The sequence below is a fragment of the Diadema antillarum genome, unplaced genomic scaffold (assembly GCF_040938485.1).
Source record: "Diadema antillarum isolate AM-2024a unplaced genomic scaffold, OU_Dant_1.0 seq00001697_RagTag, whole genome shotgun sequence".
Lineage (NCBI taxonomy): Eukaryota > Metazoa > Echinodermata > Echinoidea > Diadematoida > Diadematidae > Diadema > Diadema antillarum.
Window position 1 is genome coordinate 298,695 of NW_027272388.1, and position 21,377 is coordinate 320,071.

At 45.6% G+C, this 21,377-nt stretch overlaps 1 protein-coding gene across 1 annotated transcript in view; it reads left to right on the plus strand.

The window, feature by feature from the left end:
• Positions 1-21,377, plus strand: part of LOC139711725 (uncharacterized) — a 121,649-nt gene that overhangs the window by 94,938 nt on the left and 5,334 nt on the right. The window contains exons 6-11 of the mRNA XM_071623583.1: positions 1,961-2,115; positions 3,147-3,272; positions 5,614-5,844; positions 7,263-7,473; positions 8,039-8,393; positions 9,391-20,473. Of these exons, the coding sequence (XP_071479684.1) occupies positions 1,961-2,115; positions 3,147-3,272; positions 5,614-5,844; positions 7,263-7,473; positions 8,039-8,393; positions 9,391-20,473 (12,161 nt within the window). The remainder of the gene's footprint in view (positions 1-1,960; positions 2,116-3,146; positions 3,273-5,613; positions 5,845-7,262; positions 7,474-8,038; positions 8,394-9,390; positions 20,474-21,377) is intronic.

Consider the following 21,377-nt stretch of genomic DNA (forward strand, 5'->3'; position numbering starts at 1 on the left):
TCTGATCGATACAGCTGTAGAGGTAGCCTGTCTTTAATATGACTTCAATATGCAATAAACTCAAGGTTAATTGCATCACAAAACTGTATCATTGTTGGCTTGAGAGTCAACTGTACATTGTGCATGCTAGAGGTTGTACATTGTACGTCTCCAAGATTTCTGAGACATGACTAAAAGCTATGAGAGGGTTCTCTGTGGTAAAGATGCTCATCTCCCTTCTCAAAGTTGGTAACCGGTTTATGTTTACCCGTGATACAGCTGTCATATAAACAATGCAAGATTGCCATGCCAAGATCTACTTGTTTACTGAAAGCCAGTGACTTGCATAAAGCACACCCCATAATAAAAAATGACCTCTTACAAAGTGTGTATATATATTTAAAAGCTGTATATAGTGCTGTCAAATGAAGCAGGGGTCCTATGAAACTCAGTTGTGACACTTTTTTTCAGAGGAATATCTCTAGCTGAGCTGGAATTCTTAGTGTGCATCAGGTTCTTTCTGCGTTGGGTTTTGCATTTCATAACTTCTGGCATTTTATTCACTCCTTCCTTCACCCTTATGCAGGTGCACACACATACAGATGAATACAAACAGACTCCGTCTTTCCTTCTATGTGGCTGCGCATAAATTGTGGTATATATTCAAATATCAAAAGTCACAGCTAAACTTCTGGCTAGTTTTTCCCACGCAATCCGTGTGATTTTGTTCGAACAAAGGCAAGCCTGACGTGCCGCAAATGTCGGGGTAAATTTTAGCGTTATCACTACTGGTAGCCATGACAATACATCAAGATGATGACTCTACGAATTGTACGTCGTGTCCTCAATCACGAGGGCATTTTGAGACGTCTTCAGTTTCTTTTTGAGCTCACAACAAACAGTATTGTATTCTCCCACTATGAGTGGATTGAGTAATGTTGACTACCTCAAGTACCACAGGTCTTTGTACCGAAGGGAGAGTATTTTTAGACCTTTTTCTGTCGTATAAACAACTTTCACTCGTGGAAGGCTGGGTGGTGGTGACTTATGATGATACATTTCACATTCCTCCCGGCACGTTGGAGATTTCCATTACTCAGTCTCGTCATTCAGGGCTCTCAGGTGCGGTTAAACCTTAGCAGGTATATTTCTTTTCCTGCCCGCCTGTGTGGTATCGTGTCTTCATGAGTTGGAGTCAGAGGTGATGAGGTGGGCCCCCCACCAGATGGTGGTAAGGTGGGCTCAGAGACAGCGAGGCGAGATACACCTTGGTGCCCGATTCTGTGGATGAGGTGGTGCTCCTCTAAATTCCTTCTTCTCCCGCTTCATGCTCGCGGTCGCCGATTCCCATCTCAGTCGGCATCACTCCCGAGTGTTTGTGGCTGTGGGAGGCGGAGGAGGCGGAGAAAGAGGAAGACCTTGTCGATGACCTGGCTGACTCTTCAACCCTTTGAGGACGAGGCCCGAGTATACTCGGGCAGGTGTCTATGGGAAATGCGTGTTATAGCAAAACCAAGCCCGTTTTCAATGGGTTAAAGAGCATGTTTTTTTGTACAAGTCGGTGGTGTCTTCAATTGTGTTGCGAGTGCATGTATGGAATTTGCGTGTATGCTACCTTTGTGGAAATGGAAGCCAGATGTATCATCGACCTTGTTGATATGTAGGCAGAACAACAGCACACCACAGAATTTAAACTTACATTGTGTGCCTCTCTGTCAAATTTATCAGTAGATGTTCCAGGGAAGTAGTTGCTATCACAGTAAGTTTGTATTTTAGCAACTCTTGAAAAGGGAAGTTTGCCTAATGGTCAGTTTTAAAGGAAGAAGTCAGGAATAAATGAAGAAATCGCAGGTGCAAGTACCAGTTTACTGTCTTACACTTTCAGAGCTGTTTTAGAAGCTTGCTTTTGACAAATGCATTTATTTTGTTACTTCCAGAAATTTTTGTCACCATTTTTGTCCTTTATATCTGCCACCTGTAGACATCAGCGTGGATGACAGCGAAGTCAAGTATTTTGAGAAGGAGCTCGATGAGTACCATCCGAGGGCCACGAGGACACTCTTCGTCGGAAACCTTGACCGCACCATCGACAAGGATGAGCTTCACGATGCCTTCTGCAAATTCGGGGACATAGTGGTAAGAAGCAGTGTACAGAGATACCGTTAGGTGTCTTTCATAATGTTTGCAGTATTTTGTACTGTTTTTGTTTTCTTTTTTGTTTTTTGTTTTGTTAAAATACCGCAGGTTTTATGGGAAATGCTGTTTTTCCCATGTTGTGTTACCACACATGTCTTTTGCAAGAATGGTGAAAAAACTGTTTTTCCTCCAATGATATGCCTGAGAAAACTGGTTGTTTACAAGGTTTGAATCCTTGCATGTATTGTAACATCCTCTTGTAATCTACTCTCCTACGTGTTACACCTATTGACTTTAAAAAAAAAAGATCAAGGCAGTCTGTGATTCTAGAAACATAAACAATATTCAATTTTTGTCATGTTCGTATGATAACAGACAGTGTAAGAATATTATGAATCTGGTGGATTTTGACCCAGAGGTTTATGTCCAAAACTGCCATGGATATCATATTGGGTATGAGCAAGGGGAAGAGTAGCTTTTTGTGTTTGTGTGTGTGTGTGTTCAACAAATAATACCACAGTATTGTATCTTACGAAGAGCGGAGGAAATGTTTGACAGTGTATCTTAACATCTCTGACAGTACAGTTGAGACTGGCAGTAAGAAAGAAAACAGCAGCAATGCCCCTAGTTTAATCATGAAACCTTTGACCTAAGACTTTGAGGAACTCCCATCATTAGAACTGTACGGGCCTTGAATTGAGGAGGATTGTGATGAAACCAAGACAATCGTAGATGCATTGACCAGCAATTGTGACAATGAGATGGAAAGATAAAATAAAAATGAACATAACCAAAGAAAAAAAACGAACAGTACTAATGATAATATTAGAACTTCATGAGATATGCTGATGAGTTCCTTGACAATTTTCTTGTTATTTTGAAGCCATACATGTTTTCCTTCTGCATCATAGGATGTCGGCAGTCAAACATCAAATTGCAAAACCCAGTGAGATCGTAACCGTGAGATCATTTCTGTTTTTGAAGCCGTAGTGGTGATTGGTCTTTTGTTTCTGCTCTCCTTTCTTCCGCAGCATATTGAGATCAAGAAGCCGCAGGCTGCCCAGCCCTTTGCGTTCCTCCAGTTCTCCAACATCGACAGCGTGGTGAAGGCGCGCAAGAAGCTGGACGGGGAGTACGTTGGCAAGAACAAAGTCAAGGTATGAAGGACAGTCTCTGGGGCTTAAATTTGTCTCTTCGCAAAAGGATACTTAAGGTTTCCAAACCGTTGAAGAGAACTAAGATTCAAAATGCCAACTGACTTCTGTTTGTGCATGGATTGTCTAAAGGTTAGAGCAACTCATTCTTGATTTATTCATGCCTTGATGGAAGGCGTCAGTCATTGAAAGGATCTATGAGTGGTGTGACTGTATTTACTGTCATGCAAAAGAGTCAGATTAGCTGATTCAGTCAGTGTAGGATTCAAGAAACTTGTTTGCACGATGACATGTATTTAAACTTACCACAAACTACTTGTTGATTTTGTTGCACTACCGTTACACAGCAGAACTTCCTGCTGTAAGCAAGCCCTAAACTCCCTGCAATGTTGCTAGTTTATCAGTGCTGTGTCCCCCACCCCCTTCCAACTTTATAGTTGGATATTTACATCTCTGCTTTTGTTGGATCAGTGAATTGGGTCAGTGTTCCAGATGAGCTATCTATGATATTTTAGCTGGTGGGCCTTTGAGATAAGTGTGACCTTTGCCCTGCTGTCCATTTCCTCTTTCTACCAGGGTTTGTGGACGCTCAGATAAAAATATGTGATGATGGTTATGTACATGCCATGGAGTTGGCATCCCTTATTTATCTTCATGTTTAAATCCCTTGGGGAAAATGCAAACCTCCAAACTCTGAAGTAGGAACAGGAAGAGAACCAAAAGATTGAGATTGTCATTATCTTTATCTTTTACTGACCATTGTAGAAGTGATCCCCCCCCCCCACCTGAATGATATTCAAGTCCATTCCATTTCCTCCAGTCATGGCACATTTACCAATTTCTGACGTTCCTTGTAAATACCCTGTTTTTTTCTGCTAGTCACATGTTCTTCAAATAACTGCTTTATTCTCATTTGCTTGCGACTTCTCTCGCGGGAGTTCTTTGATTGCTTTCATGGTCTGTGAGAGTTTGTCTTGTGTGTGTGTGTGTGTGTGTGTGTGTGTGTGTGTGTGTGTGTGTGTGTATGTGTGCGTGGGTGTGTAGGTGTGGGTGTGTGTGATCTCCTGTCTTGTTGCATCTTCCTTTTCTCCCGTTCTGTACAATCATTGCCTCCCTGTGAACCTCCACTTCTACATCTTTCTCTCATATGTCTCTTCTTCTTTTCTTCTAGCATTTCCTCTTGCATGCTTCTCCCTCTGCCGTGCTTCTGTTCCTTCGTCTCCACCCTATCCAAGCCGTTATATACCTCCTCAACTGTTGCAGCAATATTTTGTGTTCTGCCTCTCAAATAATTCACAGTGGCCTGTGCACACCTGAAGATGTTGGAATCCCCATTTACTTCATCTCTCAATCCCCCACCCCCTATTAGTCCGTATCAATTGATATGCTGGTTCGCAGCAGCACTCTCATCTCTGCTCTCAAGAGAGTGTGTAACTTTCCATCCCAGCATCGCCATGGCACCCGCCTCTTCCTTATCAATTGCCTCCTGGTGATACCTGCTGGCTATCTGCATTTATAGTGAGGGGGAAAAAAAAGATGCCTGCCTTTCGTGAGTGATCTATAGCGGTGCATTCAGAAATTTCCTACAGATCGTGGAATTCAGCAGGGAAATATTTACTGAATATTGATATGTTTATTCTGAATCTTTTGCCTATTTCTTCTTGAGAGGGAGACTCATTATGGGAGGATGGTAACTCAATCTTCTACTTTTCTTCGAAGGATGCTTTTGATCTTTCCTCCCAGGAAATCCTCCCTCCTTCCTTTTCTTTTTGCGAATGGCGGCAGAGAGTGTTCACTACGATCTCTTCAGCATTAGCTTTGGTGAATTTTAGGAGACCCCTAGATGGCTAATGGATGCATTAGGTTTACAACCCAATATTTGAAATTTGGCTTTGAGCATTATTCGTATAGTGTTTTTGATTCAGTCTGCTGGGAGCTCAACATTGCATTCCCTTCAATCGAGAGGAGTCATTTGAGAGGCTGGGCTTGGTTCAGTCAATGCCATTGCATGGCCAAAGAGATCGCATCGAATCATGTCATCATATTTTTCCCTCTGAATTTTGTCTCGTTTTGTTCTGTTTGCTATTGTGTGAATGCTTTGTTTGGTGAAGAGCTATCTGTACTCTATGCTTGTGGAAATAGTCATAGCCAGCACTTCTGTGGAAACTATTTTATTTATCAATCTGTTTGCTGCCATGAAAGATGATTGAATTTCATGGTTGTGTTAAGTTTCTCTCTGAAGTTGACAATTTATTTCATAAGATAGCAGAGTTCATGAGAAATGTCTCGTACAAGAGCTGCTAACCAATATCCCCCCCATAAATTTCATCTTCATTTTTTGCAGCTTGGTTTCGGCAAGAGTATGGCTACCAACTGTGTGTGGCTGGACAGCCTGGCACCCTCTATCAACGAAACCACGCTAGGCCGCTTCTTCAACCTCCGCTACGGCCAGGTGTCGCGTGTAGTCGTGGACAAGCGGGCTGGCATGGCGCTGGTGTTCTTCTACAACATCGAGCACGCTCAGAAGGCGGCGCAGGAGATGAAGAACGGAAAGATCTCAGGGAGGAGACCGAAGGTGATTAGACCGCGGTGCCCTGCGCGTCCTGGCCACTAGGAATGATGGTTGATTCTCTACTCTCACCTATTCATGAATCTATTTCCAGAAATAATACTTGAAGTCATGCAGAATATTGGCCCAGCTTTTGTTTTGGTTTTTGTCAAGGAATATCTAACCTAATCATTCATAGAATGATGTACCACTAAAAAATGAAAATTATGAACAGATATTAGTAAAACTCTTCTAGTAGATGGTGCACTTTTTTTTTTTTTTTTGCTTTACCAAGGAAGTTTGGTATGAAATGTGACCTCAGCTAGACATTGACTCAAAAGACTACCTGCTGGTCAGTTGTCACTGTAGAATCTCAAGTGATTAGTCCAATAATAAGGGGACAAGGACGCGCTGCCCTCATTTGTTGAAACAGAAGCAGGGTAAAGCGTCAGGAAATACGGGCTATCCAATTGAGGGAATAGACTTCTGGATGTGATGGAAGTTCAGTAGGAATAGGACCTACAGGGGGGAATAGTAGCAGTTGTCGGAAGAGGTAAAGATTTTTCAGGTATCCTCATTAAGCTATAAGTGTATCATGGCCACCCCCGGTTAGTGACCACATGGACAGGAACAATGCAAACTGTGGATTGTTTCTTCTTTGTCCGCTCTTCTATGAGGTCTTTCAACAGTAGCACATCTGCTATTGCTTAGTCTTTGAGCACTTCATTAGACGAAATTGAGTAGGAGGGTGGGGATTTCAGAGTTTTGTGTCACTCTTATTTCTGGTATATTGTCACCTAATGTAGAATTTAAGCCAGTAAAGGATCAGGTGAGGAGTAATTTTGATGGATTTCACTTTTAAATTAAGTGATTTTTTATTTTCCAGCGGAGGCAGCTCGAACTATGCCATCTTGACAATAAACTGTATACCAATTCTTTGTAAGGGTAGCAGTCAGGAAATGTGAACCAACTGTGGTATGGAGTTGTATGGACGAAATTTTTCAATGGAGGAAAGTAGAATAATGAGTGTGGATATGATGAAAGCGAGTAATTTTCAGTAGCTGTCCTGGACTGACACCAAATAAATCCTGTGAGGCATTAGACTGTCTCTCTTACAAGAGGCAACCCCTTAAAGGGTAGTATGTTTGTCACAACCCCTTAAAGGGTAGTATGTTTGTCACAGTTTTTCTTGTAAGATGAGAAACCACTTAAAAAAACCACAAACAATCAAGGAAGAGGAAAATTAGAATGATGATGCTAGTAAGAAGGAAGTATGTAGATGGAGTTCTGATGGTTCTAGACTTTGATGAAAGTCAAAGTGTTTTCAGAATATATGCTGTGCATCATAATCTTCCATGTTAAGCTGCTAATGTCAAGTTTCCAAGTTGGCAGTGTTTACATCGTTGCTGATCTCTTCCGTTTCTTTGGCTCCAACCTGTGGTCAGGTTGACTTTGCAAGTCGGGAGTGCCAGAACCACTTCTACGACCGCATGGAGCGGACGGGGCAAGCTGTATACTACCACCACAGCCGGACGCCCTCGCCCACGGGCTTCGACCGCACCCCAACTCCGGCCAGCTACCGGGAGGGGCAGACGACGGCAGGCACTGGGAGCGGCTCGGGCACTGGGTCAGGAGCCGGCACCGGGAGCTCGGGGACCGGAATCGGAGGCAGCTCGGGAGCGGGAGGAGGAGGAGGAGGAGGAGGAGGAGGCGGTGCAGGAAGGTACGAGTCGCTGAGATGCGGTGCTCATCTCTGGTTCCTGAAGCCGTTCTCAATTTATTGCTGAAAAGATGGAGAGCATTCTTGATTTACAAAAGTTGAGCGTTAGCGTGACCTGCAAATGATCAGCATTCCTGCATGGATGTTTAATTTTTGTCTATGGAGGGAATATAATAGGAATGATAGCAGTGAGGTTAATCCATGTTCACTGTCGTTCACAATTTGTACTTCTCACAAGTTGACCAGTTTTTGTTTTGAATACGCCCAGTAGATATGAACAGGAAGTGATAAAAAAATTCATAGATTTTAGTCTCATATTTGAATGTGATAGTCCAAATTAATGTGACGTTGTGAAGAGAAGTTGGGTCTATACTGATATGCCATCTTAAAGCTTAATAACTGTAACATGTCAATGGGAAACATTCAGAGTATTCAGTAGTGTATAAGTGTAAACAAATTGCTGATTGTTCTGTGCAATTCTATACCATATCCCCTGCAGTGGAGAATTTCGAAACTTCGCCCAGTTTGAAAGTCGGCGGGAGCGTCGTAGCCAGAGCACGTTCAGTTCATCATCGCGTGGAGGCAACAGCAACGCCAACTTCAACTTTTCAGGGAGCGGCGAGGATCCCTTCCCTCCAAGCCACGGGACCTCGGCAGACTTCTTTAGGTCTGGCAGTGGGGGCGAGTCGAGCTCACGCCACTACGAGGACGACTTCGTCGGGTCGCGCAGCAGCGGCGGCAGCTTTGAAGTCGAGGACTCGTACGAGAAGGAGCTCCGCGAGTACGGTTTCCATCAGCGGGAGAGGCGAGAGCAACAGTACAAGGATCGGAGTCGCAGCCTGAGCCCTAGGGATAGGTGAGCCCAGCATCAAACCTCACTCATGTTTTGCATTAGGCTGTATCAGCATGCATGGTGGCATTTGTACCCAAGGTAAAGATCAGGGCTGCTAAATTTTCCTGGCACTGAAGGAGGCTGCATGGAAACTCTTATTTCTCTTTTCATGATGATATGAGTATCTCTGTGATTTATGGGACTGACTATGCCCATCAAAATGCATGTTCCGTGCAAGTATTTTCCTGATTGCTCAGGTCTGAAAGGTGCTTCTAGAAATGAACCTATAGTCGGTGAGTTTGAAAGAAGCACACATGCTGTAAGGGCCAATACATGAACTTGTGTGTTATTACTTGAGCCCGTCTCTCTCTCTCTGCCCTTTTTTCTGTTGACATGAGAAAAATCAGGTAGTGAAAAAAACAAAACAACAACAACAGCAGATTGTGTCAGTCGTTATGTCACCAGGCTAGATTATTCAATTGCTTGGAGAATTAGGTGGGGAATTATAAATGAGTTAAGATCCTACTAGTCCATGAGTTTCTGAGGAAGGACTGGATATATACATGTTTTGCCTGCCTTCTGCACCACTCAGTCAAGAGGGTTTTAGCTGTTGTTTCATTATTGCTGAGATACTCTGGGGAATTTGTGTGCCTGGTGTAAATATGTTTCGAGAGAGAATTGTCAACATATTTAATGTTAAAATTGGCCTGTGGACTAAGCTAATTATTCTTTTCTGTCCCTATATAGCTTATATATTGTACCTGCCAACTGTTCAATTTTAATCTGAATATTCAGATTTTCCACTGAAAGAAAACACATTAATTTCAGTGTGTTCTGATTTTTTTGAAATATCTGTTAATAGTAAAGTATATGAAATTTATGAAAGTTCAGATTTTTTAATAATTTTTCTTTGTTTGTTCAGATTTATTAAGTCTCAGGGTTGGCAGGTATGATATATGCATGATCATAGTAATTCTAGGGATTTTGACACACTCCTTCATTTTCACCTCTACATTTGCAGATATGAGAGGAAGCGGCGAAGTGCAAGTCTAGATTCTCAGGATGACGACAGTCCGTACAGTACGAGGAGTGTCAGCCCACCCATCCGGAGGAGACGGACACCACGAAGCACCATCAATGTCCAGAATAAGGAGGGCTCGTTTACACCTGTCATGCGCAGTCCAAACTCAGAGGATGGTTACCGGGACGACAAATCATGGAAAAGCAAGTATGTGGACAGTGAAGAGAGGAGTTCCTCCTCGGAAAGGACAGAGTCGCAGCGGAAACCAAAGTTAAAATCGCGAAAAGCGGACATAGTGCGCGAAGTGGATGACACAACGCCTCCGAGACGGGAGAAAGGCGACTCGGAAAGGAAAGTAGAAAGGACTACAGAAAAGTTACGGCGGGCAGAGAAGGTGAAGGAAAAAGTGGAAAAGCGAACTGTAGAGGATGGCAGTGACACGAAGGAGAAGCGGAAGTGCAAGGAGGTGAAAGACAGGACAGGTGAAGTGAAAATTGAAGGTGTGAAAGCCAAAGATATCGGCGCCGATGTGAACAGGACGCTCAGTAACAAAATGGTGAATAGTGAGCCCGGTGAGCAGGCTCGAAAGCGACGAAAGTTAGACTCTGAGCAGTTGCAGTCTGTTGTGATTTCCAATGAGGAGGTAGAAATGCAACGTAAGCTTGAGGCGCGGAAGCAGCGGTTCAGTCATAACAGTCCAATAGACATTACAAAACTTCGAAAGGAGAAAACATTCTCATCAGAGAAGTTGTCGTCCATTGTCGCGAAAGCACCTCGATCCTCAATGAGTAAGCTCAACTTGGACGAGAACACCGCAAGCCACAAAGAAAACATTCCAAAAGTCGAATCTGTACTCGGTTTGAGTTCAGATATCAGGACAGTAATAGACACGCAAAGGTCTGTGAAAGACCGCCTTGGCATGAAGTATGAAGTGTCATCGAATGAAAGGACGTTCAATATGGAGTCATGTGACTCGGGTAGTAGCAGTAACTTGTGGAGTGACAACAAGGAGCCGCCAGAGGGGAATTGCTTCTGGAAGGATAAGGACAAGGACAGTGCCTCTGATGAGGAGATTGTGAATACAAGGATTGTCAAAACTGAAAGAGACGATGTTGTCCCTCGGGTAAAATTAGAGAACCCCAATGAGCCGGGAAAGAAGGCTTACTCCGAGAAACCAAAGAAATCACATCGTGACAGAGCTGACAAAGTGTTAGTGAACCGTCACCCATCACATTCCAGTCCCCGAATTCGTTCACAGGAGGTCCGCATACCGCACTTAACAGATGCCGACGAGGGCATTGCCAGCTCCAGCGACCAGGAAACCCTCCCCTCAGACGAGGAAGTGGCTGCACCTGTTCCAAGGATCATGCAGTCAACACCACCTGCTACCGGTGAACTAGAGACAATAGCATTAGGCAGTGGCCCACTACCCACGCCTCCCGTAGATACATTTGAGAAGCCGCAAATTGACTCCAGCTTGAGCTATCGCAAGCAGATGGAGCAAGCTAGAAAGTCATTCGAGCAGCAGAAGCAGCAGCAGGAGCAACTAAGTACTCAGGATCCACAAGCCTCTTCAGCATCTCAGCTTTCTCCAACTCCTACCCCAACATTGTCATTACCCCCACTCTCACAGATGGCACCCTCCAGTGCAAATACCAGCAGAGAGTCCTTTGGCTCGGTCTCGGAGCCATCTGACGAGAAGGACAAACTTAGTGAGGGTAAGAACACAAACCATGATTCTGAGATCACAAAGTGTAAACCAAAGCCCGAACCAGCCGCAGACAGTATCATCGTCGAAATGGAGTGGAAGCTTATACGCCTAGCCCCAGTTGAAATTCCTACTGTTCGTCGCAAACAACTAGACGCTATGTTTCCTGTGACTGGTGAAGATGGCTTCAGCAAGCGTTTATACAGGTCACGACATAGGAGTAGTGAGGAAGATCTTAAGAGTCCAACAGGGAAGGATAAATATGAGGCGAAAACAGAAGGTAGCATTGATAAGATACCCGAGAACAACTCGGTCGAAAAAGCAGAGGAAAGGGAAGAGAAGGATAATCAGGGGGCAGAGGAGATGAGTGAACTTGACAGACGCTTATCACAGGGAGGATTCCATCAGCTGGACGTGTCCACACCCATCCCAGCTCACAATGACGTTGAGTCTCTACCCATGCTATCACCTTGTCCAACACCAGTGAATCAGTCCATCTCAGTCACAGTCAGTGAAAACCTGTCACCCACTGCCTCAGCTCCCTTACTCAGTCCTGCTGTCACGCCAATCAAGGTAGAAAAACCAAGTCCCTTTCCAGTGGAGGGCTTCCAGTTCGGTCTGAACCGGAAAGATTCTCCCATTCCCAAAGATCTTGGTTTTGGTAAGGAGGTGCCCCTGAGTAAAGAGATAACCTTCACAAGTAAAGACTTGCCACTTCACAAAGAATCTCCCTATGCTAAGGACTTTTCAAGGGACCCTATCTTTGGAAAGGATGGTATAATAGAATCTCAAATGAGTGCTTCAACAAAATTGACAATCGCTGCTGTGACCCCACGACTACCAGAAGGTGTTGAAGTGAGAACAAAGTTACCTCCAGAGTTTAAGGACCATTTCACCTCTCCAGAGCGGGCTCTGGAAGAACGGCTGAAAACGGTCGATGCCATGATGAAAAAGGAGGAGGAGAGACAAAGGACTCAGGTTGCCAAATCTTTGGCAACCCTAGAACGTTTGAAGAAAGAAGAAGAAGGGGCCGGTGAGCTTGGGAAAGATGGTGGGAAGTCTGACTGTAAAGACAAGAACGAAATTGGCCGCTTAAATAACTTGAATATGACATCTCTCGGGACGTGTACTCCTCCAGCTACTCCAACGACCCCTGGGACTCCTGGAGCTCTTGGTGACTTGAAGCCTGGAGATTCCCTTGGAGGCAGCAAGGCCAGACTAAGCTACATCTATGGCAGGATCAAGAAGAAAACTAGGAGTCTAGAATCTGATAACCAATCAGGGGAAGACAGACTGAAAAAAGATCTTCTGGATTCAGAGGATCCATTCGACCAGTTACGTTCTCGTTTCAAGAGAAGGAGTATCTTTGATCAGGACCTTGCACGTCTCGAAAATAGTGCACATACCTCCGAGCCAGGACAGGAGAAAAAGCATGGCCACCTTGGTGTTCCGATTGTGAGACCTGGAAAAGACCACAGTCGCCTTTCTGGTCTACACCAGAATAGTGGCAGACCAAGTCTCTCGTATGGGTCCAATCCTAGTGGATACCATAAATTGGGACCAGGGAGAGGATCTCTTCCAGGAGGCCTACGAGATCCAAGAGACCCAAGAGAAAACAGAGGAGATACTTTAACATCACCCAGTCGTGATGATCCAAACAAGTCAAATCTTACAGAACAGAAATCCATGTCTGAACCAAAGACCAAAGAACCTTCACCCCTGAAGTCTATCCTCAAGAAAGATTCACAAGTTTTAGCTGATGCAAGGACCAGCGAAGATGGAAGTCCAAATAAAGATCAGAAATTTGATTCAGACCAAGTGACCAGAACTGACCAGAAGCTTGGAGCGCAGAAACGGAAGAGATCACCCAGTCCACCCATACCTGAGAAAGCTCAAGAAGCCAAAACTGACAGTGATGGAAAGAATGAAAATAAGTCTTTGTCGGGGGCAAGCCAGGCATCCAAGAAGCCTAACACTGCAGAGGTACCAGCCCCTCCTCCCCAGAAGGAATACCCAACCAATATGCTCATAATGACGCCAAGAGAGTATGGCAAGAAAGACCCTAAAGTTGGAGCCAAAGTCAAACCAGTCAAAGACAAATCTGGTAAAGATGAAAAGAAGCCACTTTCAAAAGCGGGTAGCAAAGATAAGATCATGGAAGAAGAGAAGAAACCGTTGATGAAAGTGGGAAGTAAAGACAAAATTGTGGAAGGAAAGGTGAAAGAGAACAAGGAGAAGGACACCAAAGATTCTGGCAAGACTGATGGCAGGGAAATTGTGAGGAAATCCAGTGAAGGGTCTTTGGTAGGAAAGTCCTCATTGGAGAAGGGACCTACCAGGGTAGCGACTGATGTAAAGAAAGATCCCAAGAAGGTTGCCAAGAAGGATAGCAGTACATCTGACAAGACTTTGACCACTGAAAAAGTAGAAATCCCCAAAGATGACGATAAAACCCCGCCCAAGGTGGCCAAGTGCAAAGAGGCTCCTGGGACTGAGAAAAAGCACAAAAATGAGGAATTGAAGAAAGATGATTCTGCTGTGAGGAAAAAGGTGAAGGAAAAGGATGTTGCTGCAGACAAAATCAAAGGAAAGGAGGGAGAGAAAGAAAAGAAAGATGTGAAAGACAAAGTCATTAAGACAGAAAAAGTTGATGTCAAAGAGAAAGTTGTCAAAACAGAAAAGAGTAGTGAGGATGAAAAGAAGGAGCAGAGTGATAAGAAAGAAGAATTACCTGACAAATCAACCCTCAAGAAGAAAGATCCCAAAGGCAAGGAGGTACCAAAAACCAAGGTGAAACCAAAGGAGAAGATGAAAATGGAGAAAAAAGACAAAGATCATGCCGAAGGAGACAAGATTGAAAAGTTGAAAGATCAGGAAGCAGAGGAAAAAGAGGAGAAGGAAAGAGAAAAACGTGAAAAGGACAAAGTGAGAGAGGAGAAGGATAAGCCAAAAGATGAGAAGAAGGCAAAAGTTCCTGCAAGGGTAACACCCCAGGAGAAACATGCGCCAGCTAAGAAAGTCAAGCCATCAGCCTCGTCTTCCAGAGGTGGTGTCGCTGCTCTGCTGTCTGCCCTGTCCAGTGCAGAGGATAGCTCAGATTCCGAGGGTGAGCTACAGTTTGAGCAGTTCATCACCCGTCAGACCAAGATGAAAGAATCTGCCAAGCAGCAGCAACAAAAGCCAAAGAAAAAGCCCGAAGTGGAAAAAAGATCATTAATCTATGACTCTTCTGATTCTGACTCCTCTAGCTTTGATGCTGATTTCACAGGACAGACCAGGAAGAGTGCACCAGATGGGCAGCCAAAAAGCAAGACCAATGAAAAGGTTCTGCAAAAGTCAAAGAAAGTAAAAGATAAACTCAATAAGAAATCAAAATTAGTGAAAGTAAAAGAGGAACTAACTGACACAGACGGTGAGTCAAAGGTCAGTGCTTCTGATTTAGATGAGCCCAAAGTGTGTGCAAAATCTGCAATGAAGAAGCATAAAGAGCTTCCAAAAGAGGAGAAAGCTAGTGTGAAGCACAAAGATGTCACCATTAAGAAAGAGAAGGAGGACTTCAAGGAGGGAAAATCTGACAAGGCCAAGCGTGGGAAAGATGGTAAAAGACACGACAAGTTTGAACCAGATATTGAAATTAAGCAAGAGCCTAAGAGTGAGCCTGAGGCAGAAACAACTCCCCGTAAAAAAGACACACAGAGCAAGACAAAGAAGCAGAGGAAGGAGGAGGAAAAGGAGAGACTGCGAATTAAGAGAGAAGAGGAAGAGAGACTTCGAGCCCAGAAGGAGGAGGAGGAGAGGCTCAAGGCAGAGGAAGAGGAACGGCTGAGACAGGAAGAGGAAAGAAAGAGGGAGGAGGAAGAAAGAAAGCGTAAGGAGGAAGAGAAAAGGAGAAAGGAAGAGGAGAAGGAAAGGAGGAGGGAGGAGGAACGACAGCGGAAGGAGGAGGAAAGGCAACGGAGGGAAGAAGAGAGGAAAAGAAAAGAGGAGGAAAAAAGGAGGAAAGAGGAGGAGAAGAGGCAGAAGGAAGAAGAAAGACGTCTGAAAGAGGAGGAAAAGAGACGGGAGGAGGAGGAGCGAAAGCGGAAAGAAGAGGAGCAAAAGCGAAAAGAAGAGGAGCTGCGTGCTGAAGGAGAGCGGCGTGCAGAAGAGGAGCGGCGCGCAGAGGAAGAAAGGCTCCGTATTCAGAAAGAAGAGGAGGAAAGGTTGAGATTGGAGGAAGAGGAGAGGCTGAGGAAGGAGGAGGAAGAACGACTACGTCTGGAAAAAGAGGAAGAGGAGAGAAGACAGAAGGAAGAGGAGGAGGCAGCGGCTATGATGGCAAAGGCAGAACTTCAAAGCCAACAAATTGTTGAAGAGCCTAAAAAGAAAGACAAACCCAAGAAGGCTAAAAAGGACAAGCACAAATCCAAGAAGAAGGATAAAAAGAACAAAGAGGTCCCAACTGAAGTCATAATTGAGTCATCTGTGGTCGAATCAGAAGTCAAAAAGGAGGAAACTGTTGTACTTGATGTTGTCATGCCTCCCAGCCAACCGCCCCTCGTTCCTGTATCTGATGATGAGTTACCTGTTGGTTATTCCACAGAGGTTTCAGGATACTTCCAGAAGCCAACCTTTGAGAACCAAATCGCTGATAAGCATGACGCCACCATTGCCACAACTGACAACGTATTGATTCCCCAACAAATTGAAACTGAAAACTTGACACCAGCTGATGAGGAGGATGATGATGATGGTAAGCTTGTCATTGAGGAGGAAAAGAAAGAAGGAGAAGAGAGTGGGAAGAAGAGTGAACATCATCATAAAAAGAAACACAAAGAGAAAAAGCACAAAGACAAGAATAAAGAGAGAGATCCAGAAAAGCAGAAGGAGAGGGCACTTCGAAAGGCAGAGAAAAAGGCTAAGAAACAGAAAAAGAAGGAAAAGAGGGAAAAGGAGCGTGAGAAGAAGGACAAGAAAAAGAAACACAAGGATCAGGAAAGGCCCCCTCTAAAGAGAACTTGCACTGTTGAAACTGAGACCGAGTATGTCATGGACATTGGAGAACTTGAGAAGGCACAGGAGGGTGGTCCCTATCCTGTGGTGATTGAGAATGTTGCCAATGACACATCCAGTCTTGTTCCAGGAGCAGGTCTCGACAGGCAAGGGCAACAAATCCAGGAAAGGGAGTTCCAGAATGAGCAGCAAATATCGTCAATTCCTACACTCATTGCAAAGTCACCAGAACCACTACAAATAGCTGAGGCAGCAGTGGCAAATTCCACCATTGAAAGCAATGTGTCAGAAGAATTTGGTTACAATCCTGTACAGCCTAAACCTATCACCAGCACTCTCCCAAAAGAGCCCAGCATCTTTGGAGACTCATTTGGTGTGCAAGATCAAGTTGTTGCAAAGGCTATAACAGCACTAGAGAAATCTGAGGAATCTACAAATGTCACCTCTGAGAACACCTCTTACAAGTATTCACCAAGTGCCCCAATAGTACACAAACCCTTCTCACCAGACACGTATGCAGAGCTTGCTGCCAGCCCCCTGTTCAGAAAGACAAAGAGAGAAAAGAAAAGCAAAAGTGGAAGGGGGAAAGATTCAAAGAATGATGCTGTCAATCCTGCTCCAAAAGAGATTCCCAACACTTCTGAAGTCCCTCGTGTGCCACATGCATCTGACGGTTCTGAAGGGCTGGAACAGCTTCCTGTGAAGTCAGAAGTAGAACAGTCTGTCGAAGCACTCATTTCAGCTGAAAACGCCTCTTCTACAGACAAGAACACAGACCACATGGTCCATCAACACCCTGCTCTTAGCAGTGTCCGCCCTGCTGAGGAGCCTACCTTGCAAGAGAAGGCTGAGACAGAGGAGGCCATCGCCCACTTACTCTTCACAGAAGATCCCATAGCACCAATGGAGATGCCTGTGCAGATTCCAGTGGAGAATACACCTGTTGAGTCTGTCCAACCACCACCTCAGCAGCCTGCAGCCCAGGATAGTACAGAAAGTTTACAGGAACAGATCACTGATATGGCAGTCATGTCAAAGATATCATCACCAGAAAAGAAACCGGATGCTCAAGTTACGGGCATTGATGCTCGATCCAAAGATGCCAACAAGGAGTCTCGCTTCTTCTCTCAGTCACGTGCTAAAGAAACTAGCCTACCAACACGGACAAGGTCTGGGTCTCTGTCCAAAACTGGGCCAGCTGACCTAAGTGTATTTGACTTTCCTGATGATGAGAAACATGATGAGGCTGAGAAAGAGAAGCAGAAAGCTGCAGCTGATGCTGGAGAGACGAGACAGCAAGAACCGCAAGTCAGTCAGAGTCCATCAAAGCCACCGCATCCACTTCCAGGGGGACCAGAGCAAACTTGTATCATGCCTGCACCACCACCACCTCAAGTTCTGGATCACATTGAGCCGAGTTCCATGTACCCTGCAACTCTTCATGATGGCAAGAACAATACTGATGTGTATGACTTCACTCCGAGTCCTGGTTCTGCTGAGATGAAGGTGTCTCCAAGCAAGGTTACAACACCGCCACGGCGCAGGCCAACTCGTGGCAGGGGTGGTGGTCGTGGAAAATCTAGGTCCAACTCGCGTGGAGGAGCAATGAAAATAAAGGATGAACTTGCAGCCATTGAATTACGGGAACAGCAACAAAGGTTAGCGCAAGCGCAAGCAGAAGCACTTGCCCAAGCTCAAGCAGCAGCAATGCAGGCTCAGGGACAAGGTGTACGTGTTGATGTCTCTCAAGATGAAACTGTGTCAGCTTTACTCCAGCTTGGTAAACCAGTTGTAACATCAGCTCCTACAGTTCCCCAGCTTAGTCCTGGTGCAGCACTCCACTCTCCGAATGACAAACTTCAAAGTGTCCCACAGCCAGATCCATGGTTCACACAGAAGATCAGTGTGCCTCAGACATCTACTACAGCTGTCTCCAGTGTTAGTAGTATGCTCTCTGGACCTCAGCTTACTCACCCTCCAGCAGGAATTCCTGGACCAGGAGCAGCCACTCAAGCTATATCAGCAACACCAGTGAGTGAAACCCCTGGAACTCTGACACATATGCCCAACATGTCAACAGCAAATGCACAAGGGAACAGCCAAGTTTCTGCTGTGCAGCAGCCTAATATAAGCATGCCTGCAAAGATGGCGCCTGGACTTGGTCCAAGTCCGAGTCAAGGTCCAGTTCCTGTAAGCATGCAAAGTGTTGGTCCCAGCAATTTAATGCAAACACCTTCTGTGAGCATGCCTACTGTTGTTGCAGCACTGTCAACACCTCCCACTTCGCATGTTGCCATCGTTGATCCAAATATCACCCAGAAGAAGCCGAAGCAGCAGCGCAGTCGGAGATCACGCAAGGACTCAGTGACAGATCAAGGTGCATGGACATCTGGCCCCCACATGCAGCATCAGTGGGCTATGGGACAGCACTTCAACATGCAGCAGGTAGCCCTCCATGGCCCAAAGAAGAGTCAAGCAGCTGCCGCTGTGGAGCAGCACTTCCATGAAGCACTGTCCAGGCTACCACAAAATGCCAACCAGCCAGGCCGACTACCAGGTCACCAACAGGTACTTGAGCAGGGACTTTCCCAGCCACCTCACCTGCATCATCCTCCAAGTAGCACAGCAGAAGTGCTGGCTAATCAGCATGGAATGAATCAACCGAAGCCAGGCCAGCAGCAGACCTCTGGCAGTTCTGCAGCCATGGAAGCTCCCACTATTGTGAAGCACCTTGTGTCAAATGTCCCTGTGACAAGCACCAATACTGCAACCTCTCTGTCAGTACTACAACATACCACAACTGTAGCAAATATGCCATCAGCAACACTGGCTGCTACACCACATGCCACACACCCAGGAGCATTTCCCCCCAGTATGCATCTTCAGGGACCAGTCTCCCAGGCATCATCAGTCTCCCCAGTTGTTCAGTACTCACGTCCTTCGACCATGACCTCCGCTGCACCACCTACCAGTATACCATCCTCACAGAGTGGCAATATCCAGAATGTAAGAGGACAGGCCGGTAATCTGCGTGTACCTGTATCAGTGGCAGCACAGACATTGCCCAATGCTAGTGTCTTGAGGGCTGCTCTTACTGATAACAAGCAAAACGTTAAGAAAGAACAAATGGATGGTGTGAAACCAGGGCAAGGGCAAGGACGTCCTGTGCCAGACAGCAAAGGAATGCTTGTGTCCCATCCACAAGGTGTCATTGATCCAAGTCAGCCTCATATTGAACTGACTTCATTCCCATTGCAGGGACCAGCTCAGATGCTCAAGAAAGCTGAGGATGCTGAAAAGATGGCAGTGGCTGACCAGAGGTCTCAAAAGAATCCTCCCCCAGAGCAGCGCCTACCTCCTATGATCAGAGTGACAGATGGACCAATGACCTACCTCCCTCCTGGAGCTCACTTGCAATCAGGACCTGCTGTCATGAGGCAGCAACCCATCAGACACCAAGTTCCAGGAATGCCGTACAACACAGAAGTCTTTCCAGGTATGCATGCAGCAATGGTGGATCCCAAGTCAGAAGCAGCACGCAGTCTGAGCCAGCCAATGCCTGGCATAGTCCCTGTACCAGGACTGGACATCAGCAAGTCTGGTATTCCAGCAACTATGTTCCCACCAGGCACTTTCAGGGTACCTCAGCCTGGTGTCTTCCAAAGAATGCTCTACCAGCCAGGCATGTCAGAAGCGCTGCCACCATCCGGTGGCTCACCACGCCTTCCAACACCAAGCGCCTCCTCACCTGGAGTGTCCCCTAGGGTGAAGTCACCAGCCATGGCGCATTCTGAGCGTCCACAACCAATCCCAACTCCAGAGAGGAGGGACTCGACACCTGACCATGTTATCATGCCTGGAATTACATCAGGAGTTCCCCCAAGAGCACCAGGCATCTCGTCTGGGTTACCTCCAGGCAGGATGGACCTGCGCACTATGACCCACAGGAACATGCCGCAGATAGTGGTGAGACCCTCAGGCTATGGAGTTGAGGCCCGGTCACAGGGAGCAAAGCCAGATGAGGGGCCCGGTAAGATTGATCCTAGCCATCAATCGGCCATGATTCTTGGCATGCCACCAGAAGCCATGCCCTATCAAGAATCCCACCTAGCCTCCCCACGACCCATTGGTATGCCCGAGAAGTCGACAACACCGGGGATGGAGCACTACCGACAGGCACACCCAGGGCCAGGGCGCAAGGAGGACATGATGAGACCACCGAGTCAAGAGTATCGCCCGCCGCCTATGGTGATGCCGCCCATGGGTTGGCCCAGCCAGGCGCCACCTCCTGGTATCTCGGTGCACACGCCTGGCGCCATGCCGGTACAGCTCGGAGGTCATATGCCAGTCAAGGGACCCGACTCCCTGGTGGGTCTTCTTCTGGTGAGTTTTTCGCAGGGTTTTATTTCTTCCTGTAATATCATTCCAAGACAGCGTTCTTGCTGCTTGAAAGATTAATTGCAGTAGATGTAGCTGATTAGATAAGGGCATTGAAAAGAAATGTGGTCGAGGTTTACCCACCTGGATCTGAACTCACTCTTCAAAAACCTTTGTAGCCACTGTAGAGTTTTGTTTTAATGAAGTTAAGGAGACTACAGATTGAAGTTGTTAGCAAAGCTGCAAGCTAGTATGTTTTAACAATGTTTAGTGAGTCTTTATACAAACAACATCCCTGATGTGTGCAATTTTCCCATTTTGAGGAAGAAAATATTTTTGGCCTTCAGAATAAGTCTCTTACTGTACAATATTTTTTGATCAGCAGAGGTTGACAGCCCTTTAGTGTGATTGCTACAAATTATGATGTTTTGTTCAGCGACAAAAGGGAAAAAATCCCAACCCTGTATATTCTGATATAGATTTGTGTCACAGAGCAGTCCAAGACAGTTCCTGATCCAAGACAGTTCCGTATCTAGTCTTCCCATATCCATATCCATACCTACATTATGGTACTAATGTTTACAGAGACGAATTCATGAATACAGGAGATATTTTGATGACAAAATCATTACTGTTAAACATGATATCTTCACAGCATGAAATGCCACTGGCATTCAATGCATAGAGTGTAGGTAAGATCTGTTGTGTGCGTTTTAATTTTGTGACTAATGGCTCTCGCGAAATTGAGATGCACGCGAACGTTCCTCATTTTACAGTAGTTGGTAAAATCAGGTGTTGGTACTGGTACTATCAGCGTACATGTTCACAAAGATAAAGACATCAAACTTTGTTTTTGATCATTGTGTTAATGGGCTGTTGCTCCTCCCTCTCCCCCCGTGCCTGTCCCATT